This window comes from Sinohyriopsis cumingii, unplaced genomic scaffold (assembly GCF_028554795.1).
Source record: "Sinohyriopsis cumingii isolate HCF-2022 unplaced genomic scaffold, ASM2855479v2 utg003048l, whole genome shotgun sequence".
Classification (NCBI taxonomy): domain Eukaryota; kingdom Metazoa; phylum Mollusca; class Bivalvia; order Unionida; family Unionidae; genus Sinohyriopsis; species Sinohyriopsis cumingii.
This window is the reverse complement of record NW_028316376.1, coordinates 16,270-24,216: the sequence shown is the minus strand read 5'-3', so window position 1 is coordinate 24,216 and position 7,947 is coordinate 16,270. Positions and strand designations below refer to the sequence as shown.

At 34.2% G+C, this 7,947-nt stretch overlaps 1 protein-coding gene across 1 annotated transcript; it reads right to left on the bottom strand.

The window, feature by feature from the left end:
- Window positions 1–2,370: 2,370 nt before the first annotated feature.
- On the bottom strand, window positions 2,371–6,084 carry LOC149769907 (uncharacterized). The gene is made up of 5 exons (XM_089949667.1): window positions 5,908–6,084; window positions 4,937–5,049; window positions 4,429–4,514; window positions 3,696–3,754; window positions 2,371–2,502 (listed from the first exon to the last, which is right to left on the bottom strand). The coding sequence occupies exons 1-5, from the start codon at window positions 6,067–6,069 to the stop codon at window positions 2,488–2,490; spliced, it is 435 nt and encodes a 144-aa protein (XP_089805793.1). The 5' UTR covers window positions 6,070–6,084; the 3' UTR covers window positions 2,371–2,487.
- Between the last annotated feature and the right edge of the window lie 1,863 nt (window positions 6,085–7,947).

The window sequence follows — 7,947 nt, the reverse complement described above, 5'->3', positions numbered from 1 at the left end:
TTAAGAATTACCCACCCAACACCACCACCACCACCACCACCCAAAAAAAACATTCCATTATCTGATTTGTATTCATGATACACACTGGACAAAAAATGCTAATAGCTTGATGGTACAATAGGTTTCATGGACTTTCATGTGCAAACACCTTAAAGAGGGCTGTAATTTAATTGCTAGTTTACTACTTCTGATGTTCTGATGCCTTGACCTTCACAAATATACCATATTTATGAAGCTGAGATGAAATTTTAAAATGCTTATTTATAGTACATATAAAGTTATTTTTTTTATCACCAGGTTTTGTCATATTTCATTGATAAAACGTCAGACTCACAATCATGATGTTGTCTAGGCCTATAAAGTTATAATTATTATGTACTTGTAAACTGGACCTGGTATGAGTTGAAGTTGTGTGCATTTGCACCAAGCACAATGGAGAGAATGGTAATTTACATACCTCTTTGCTACATTCATGTACTGTGACTGAAATTTATTTGGGGCAACAAAACACTGCCTTCATGAAGCAGACAACATAAACAAAACTGCTGTTCCCATGTTCTTGAGAATTAACTTGAACAAGTTCAAAGTACACTATCATTAGAAGTTTTAAAGTTAAGATGTGATTTATACTGCAGTGATTATGTTAACTTCAGATAGTCCTATAAATAAATAATAAAATATTATTTTAAACATAACAAAGACAAAACAATCCACTAGTTTTTCTTTATTTGAATTTACAAGAGGAGTTAACAGTCTTTTGAAAGATACACTTCTGAGGCAAGGTCAAAGTATAAGCCTTATAACCTTAAATTACACCAAACATTTATACAAAATAAGGGTATTGGTTATTTGAACAATGCATAAAATGTAATAGTTCTTTTAAAATAACCAGGATAGCAAGTAGTTGCATAGCTAGGATATTGGGTCCTCGATAAAAAGCTTACCGATGGGCCTCTGCCTAATATATAGTGTAAAAATAATTTGTGGGCCCTATGCCTTTCATGCTATTTGCTATTTGGTAGCTATGCCCAGATATCAAGATTCAAAAATGTGTTTAGTTGGGGCTTTTCTTCTTGAAAGAAACAAACACTCCCAGGGTAAAGATGCACTCCAAGGATATGCTGATGAGTTCTGTTATCAAGCCGACAAGAAAACTACAAATGGCAGTATAGCTGAATAGCAGAACATACCATTATGTATATTCATTATTCATTTATAGGGTGAAAATATAGTAACATTTTATTTTCAATTATTTTTCCTTTGTTGTTGTCATTGTTGTTGTTGTTGGGGGGCACAGAAAGATACATCTAAGTACAAATTATCTGACTCCATAGGCAATTGTACCTTTAAAAAATTACATTAACACCAATTCTAACTTAGAGAAGCTTAGCTCACCATAAAATTAAGCACAATCACTGAATAAATAAATACTGATCACAGTCACCTACTGACAAATATGTGGTGGACATATTGAAATTACATACTACCATAAGTTATGTGACTCCCACATGTAAATAGTGCCTGATAAAATTAACTAAAAGAAAAGTTCAACAAGATTTTGGAACCATGAAATATATGCCATTTTGGCCCAGTTTTTTGCCGAATGGAGTAGTATTCTAAATATCAATTTATATGACTCAATAAAGAATGTCTCAGAAAATGATTTAAATGTAACCAATAACCTAGAGAAATTGTAACCCAAGGCAAGCATAAATAGCTGAAACATGAAATATTGGTTACAGAGGCTAGATTTTCATAGATGGCTATCAAATTCCTGCTGATGAAGTGTCATAGAAAGTTATGTGCATCAATCGGCAATAGAGCCATAGCAAATGAACTAAGTACAATCTTTGAGCAAAACATCTGGACTGTGAATATGTTGCAAGGACCTGACTTTCACTGAAAGGTGCATTTCTCCATGTGACATGTCAGATGACAAACTAACAAGACTCCAAGTAATAGTGACTGAGAAAGGATACTAAATGTACACCAGGAGTATTGACACAACATGGACAAGGTGCAACAGGATCAAATACAGGAAACATGGTTGTATTGTTACAATATTATTTACTTCATTTACTAATGATATTTATCATTATTATTATTATTATTAATTTGTTATTAAGAATATTTTCGCAAATTTCTAATCTTTCTTTTTAATGCCCTTAAATTGCCAGTTCTGTGGACACAAAACGTTGTAAGAAAAATTCCTTGGGTTGCATCAAAATTAATATTGCCTTGCATACAAATTTAACTATGAATTAATATCACTACAGCCAACATCTGCATTGCTGTGCCTCACATTTTCTCCAAAAAGGGTGAAAGAAAAATTAAAGCCATTCTGATTACTAGATATAGAAATATATGTCTCTCTTACATGATTGCTGACATGAACAGATGCAGATTTGATGCTCTGCAGAGGTTTATTGGTATCAAATGATGCCCTCTCTCTGGTAAGAAAGTGCAACTCAGCATCACTTACAGCTTTCATCTCTGGGTAGTCTGTTGATAATGAATAAAACAATGAAAAAAATCATTTATAAATAAACATTGTGACATCTGAACAGACGAAACTAATTTTTTACAAAGCCTAAAATTAAGTGGACTGATTGATGCTAAACCTAATGTATCCACTTCATGGCCTAATAATTGAAATTACATCCAGAACAAAAAGAGTCAGTGAGAGTGCCTAGTACGTAATGTCAGTAGATCCGATGTAATCGAATCAGAAGACAGCTACCCGTTACTTCATAGTTACTCTTATATATATATATATATATATATATATATATATATATATATATATATATATATATATATATATATATATATATATATATATATATAGACTGTTTTGTTTCTTTGATTGGTTTCATTAATTTAGGACGCTTTGCCTACTTCTTTGAATGCCCAAACATTTTAATGCAAATCTATGTAAAAGTCGACACCATCGTTACATAGCAGTTTAGAAGTCCATCATACTGCTAGAGATTCGCGTTGTATTCCTGTCAACGACAAAATAACCTATATGTATGCAATTAAAATTGCACAAAATGACAAGAGGAGAGAGGGAGACAGAACTGTTTTAAGCAAATTGCCTTTTTTCTGCATAATACATAATATTTTGCTCGTGCGCTTTTTCACGATACCTGTTTTATGCAGAAAGCTAAATTATGCGTATTACAAAATGGTTTGTACCAAACGTTTTTAATATTTTCCAACTCAGCAAACGTCCGAGAAGTAATTTGCATAAAGATTACAGTTACTGCTACTGTCATTCAGGCTTTCCATCGAATCTAGGGCATAGAAAAAATTTCGTTCTAACTAAAGAAAGTTGCGTGTCGAATGTGTTTTTGCAACGCACCTGACAATGAAGTAGTCCGTACAGGTGACTGTATACTGTGCGTTTAGTAGAAGGAGTGTAGTTTTTTATTTCCTTGATTGTTTGCTTAGATTAGCTTAAGTTTTTACTACTTCACACTTTTCGAAGACATGTTCTGTCGGGCAGAGTGGCAGCAAGGTGTGTGGGTATGAAAGTCAACAAATTAGACTCTTTAGTCGAAAGAGGAAACATGCCAAAGTCTGGTGTGTATTTAACTAATTTCGTTTTGTTAGTTATACTCGTGTCAGACAGTGTGTGTGTGTGTGTGTGTGTGTGTGTGTGTGTGTAAGCGTTTGTTGTACTCGTTCCTTACCCATATCATGGAATTTCTGGGCTGGCTCCACTTTACGCATCGAAAAATAGGGATCAAACCTGTAGGCAAATCGTGATTCTTTTGTTTAATACTTTTTAATTCAGCGAATTAAAGGAAATATCATTCATTTAATGTACTTCGATTGTTGTCATAATATAATATTCCCATATTTCTTCATTTTATTTCCGAAATAAAATTTTCAATTTCATATTAATTTTCATAAATAGTTGTATCTTACAAAAACAAATCGAAGAACTTCATGTTTCTAAAAGTTACAGAATGCTAATTCAACAACTTAACATTGAGCATTTAAGTTCATTTAAATTTCCCGTTTCGATATATATTTTAAAATTTATATATTCACAAAATATATGAGAGAGAGAGAGAGAGAGAGAGAGAGAGAGAGAGAGAGAGATGTGAGTATGCAAGTTTAAAGATTTAGCATGACAAGCAACGGTAAACGTACTCTTATACTGACATCTGCGCACTTGTAGGCTAGTGTCATGTTGCAAGAATCTGAGAGTGTTCATCAGTTTCAAATTATTGTCTTCCTACAATGTATTTCGGAAACATTTTACTCAAGTTACTAAAAATACACAGACTAGGGGCCTAAATGAAACCATTACAAAACATTAAAATGGTTTTATTTTATTCCAAGGCCATCACAGCATCCACTCGAGACATACCGGTATTGAGAGAGAGAGAGAGAGAGAGAGAGAGAGATTATGTATACCCTGGTTTACTTTTGGTGGGCGCAGTGAAGTCCTCTTGTACCAAAACCTTGTGTATTGTACCAAGTTCGTCGTGAAAATGAAGGGTCTTGAATATAAATAAGCACAACTTTTAAAACATATAAATGGTTTATTTAGTTTGCTAAAACTTTTATAAGATTAGATTACATTATATTGTTTTGAAAAGTTGATCAAGGTCTGACCGTTTGCCAAAAAAAAAGATTAAGTTACAATTAAACTTTTTAATATTTTTATTTGTCCTGTTTTGTAGAAGCAGTATGTTACATACAAGACATAAATTAATTGCTGCATGTAAGTTTATTTTCTCCTGTAAAACAAATTCATTTGCAAATACTACAAAAAGATTCGATAGGTAATCATTCTCACTCTTAAATATTCAATAGAAAATGTCAATACCTATAATCTCTTATTCATCACTGAATTCGGATACAATTTACATACAACATAGTGATGACTGTTTTTAAAGATACAAAAGTCGATTTGTTGAACCTTTTCATATTTGGACTTCGCATTTTCCACTTGGTGGTCAAAATTGGTTCTTGTTTTCTTGAACGCTTTTCCCTCTGCGGTGGGAAACACGGTATAGTCAGCAGTATGTGGGCCTGATAATAACATTCGATATGTAAATTACAAATATGAATATTAGTTCTATTATAGTATTTAATCTTTCCATCCTAGTTTGCATTACTCTGAACAAGAAGGCGAAACATTTTTTCAGATATAAAATTATTTTTATACGAAAAGTGAAATTTACATGAAGAAGGCTATTTTCATTAAATGTAAATGGACGCGATGTTATTTTAATGCATATTTTTCTGTCTTTTGTATGTAGATGTTTTATATTTATTTGTTCAGTCTAAAATTCGACAAATATGTTTCATTTATAAATCTTCTTTAAGTGTTGTTACCAAACCTTTCAATTCGTTTTTGCACTTTAAAAGCTGGTAAAACCTTATTTTAAATCAATTAGATATATTTTTATTCTTTAAGTGTAAACCTATTCACTTTAGACTTTTGAATGCATTTATTTTCGTTTTCTTCATCTGTAGTTTTCATTGTTTCCCGGCCGTCATTATATTTAAGGTCATTGCCGGCTTGAACTTTGTCTTCGCTGATGGCGATAACACCTTCATTCAGGGCCGGCGCTACCATTTATGCAAACTAGGCAGCCGCCTAGGGCGCTGATTTCAGGGGGCGCATATTTAATGTTTTTAAAAATTGTTTATACATTTTGAAATTTATATTTTCCGGGGGGGGGGGAGGTGCGCCAGAATCTAACTTTGCCTAGGGCGCCAGATAGTCTGGCCGGGTCTGGCGCCGGCTCTGCCCTCATTGATTTATTCGTTTCCCCCTCTTGTTGTTATTTGTTTTTTTATTTTATCATGTTAATGTTGTGCTTGGTTCGTGTTGGTGTTGATTTTGTGTTTGTGGTGATGGATGGCACAACAAATAAATGTTACCTTCGTGTCCAACTTCCTCGGTATTGTAACTGTAATGGCCTCTCTTTGTAGATCCCTGCACCTGCAGTAATGATTAAAACGCCTTTTAAAACTTTTTTTTTTGTTGGCGGGGGGGGGGGTTATTTGTTTGTTTATTTTGTTGGGGAGAGGGTTCTTCCACATTTGTTCATAACAGGATCAAAGTGTAACAACAATAAAAAAAAAATAAAAAAAAAAGAATTGCGAGCTTATTTAGTCGTCAAACTGAATTTACTATTGCTTTTAAAATGACTGTAGTGCAATAATTTGAGTATCTCTTATCTGACGTATTTTGGGGGCCCCGAGTGGCCGAGTGGTCTAAAGCGCTCTCCGTATCACTGCCATCTCACCTTTGTCTGCGCCGGTTCGAGTCTCGGATTCAGCCAATGTGGGTATGTGAGAAACCTTGCCAGTAGTTTCTCGTGGGTCGGTGGTTCTTTCTGGGGTTTTCCCGGGTTCTTCATCCACCATTAATACTGGCCGCCATGTATAGCCTATCGTGTGCTGAAAAATGGCGTTAAACCCCACAACAACAACAACTGACGTATTTTGGGTTTTGCATACAAGCCATTTTTGCGGTATTTCATTTAATGTTTCAACAAAGAATATATAATAAACAAAACACTGTTTATATGGGGAATTTTTATTATTGCATTCCCAGTTTTCTAGTGGCTTAAAAGCACCGAGTAACATGTACAGACTGTATGATCAATAAATGTATGATTCAGAAATCAATAAACTATACGTGTACTGTATGTGCGTAACACTTAAATGGCTTTTTTTCTTGCCCAGAATTCTGGTCATTTTGGTTGATGGTATTTACGCCTTATTTGATGCCAATGTCTCTTTTTTTGCACGGAACGGAAAGAGTCCCTAGCAATATCTACTAGAGAGAGAGAGAGAGAGAGAGAGAGTGGATGGAAATTCAGGCCGTGCCTATTTCATTATTGTTTTTGTTTTTTGTATAATGGACAAGCCTCATCGCAAGCCTGAATTTAATTATACCCCGCATTCTCTTGGCTGGAGGCCCAATAAGAAACATTATGATGCTATTTTGGTTGATGCTTTCTTTATTACCTTTATACTTTAAAAGAAATTCAAGATGTTATCCACACGCTGTTTTCATTACCTTTAAGGTATTTTCCATACATACATACATACATACATGCACGCGCGCGTACATTTCCGTTGGCATAACAAAGAAAGCCACGAAATTATTCATTTACAAAAATATTTTGAACTTATAATGTGCCTACTTCAAGAACATCCATATAATGATGTGTGCGTGTGTGTGTGTGTGACTTGGATTTTTAACCTAGCTTTAACAATTTTTCAGTCATATCGCTACGATATCTTCCGTGTAGCAGTTTATATTGATGTCTAGAATCATGATAATAATGCGAAAACGCTTGAAGGAATAAAGTTTGAATACTTTAATAATGCTCTCTCTCTCTCTCATTTGTGTGTGTGTGTGTGTGTGTGTGTGTGTGTGATCGTTGTACATAAATGTATAGTCTCGGAGTATTGTCCGGTCTAACAATTTATCAATATCAAATGTTACTCCACCTCGTCTTCCGAGTGAAGTTTGGCGGACACAAGAGCTGCAATCCCTTTCTTTATAGCTATAACTTCGTCCAGGTCGTCCTCATCGTGGTACACTCGTAGGATGACACCGTGTTTCGTAATGACGAATGAAAACCTAGATGGGATACGATATGACAGGTTAGATGCAATAAAACATACAAGATCTACACTCTTGGGCTTTTGTTCACAGGGAGGAGATGGTGTAGTTATACGACAAGAACATGGTTTGAATCCAAACGACATTCTATTAACCCAACGTCCTTGCTTCATCATTTTAATTTAGAATCATTTGTTCTCCAGTAAGTATAATTTAATAAAGATTTGCCAATATATAAGAAAATTGGTATTGCATAGTTTGTTCTTTCCTTTTACATACTTTTACTGTTAAAACACTTTAATTATTGTTCAGATTATTAGCCCGTAACTGTTTCTTGGTCA

Bases quoted from the DNA above. Each gene is read 5' to 3' on its own strand.
- LOC149769907 (XM_089949667.1), bottom strand. From the start codon at position 6,069: ATGTGGAAGAACCCTCTCCCCAACAAAATAAACAAACAAATAACCCCC. The intron at 5,050-5,907 runs GTAACATTTATT...TGTTATTATCAG, and splicing joins CGAGGAAGTTGGACACGAAG to GCCCACATACTGCTGACTAT. The intron at 4,515-4,936 runs GTTCAACAAATC...TTTATATTCAAG, and splicing joins CGAAGTCCAAATATGAAAAG to ACCCTTCATTTTCACGACGA.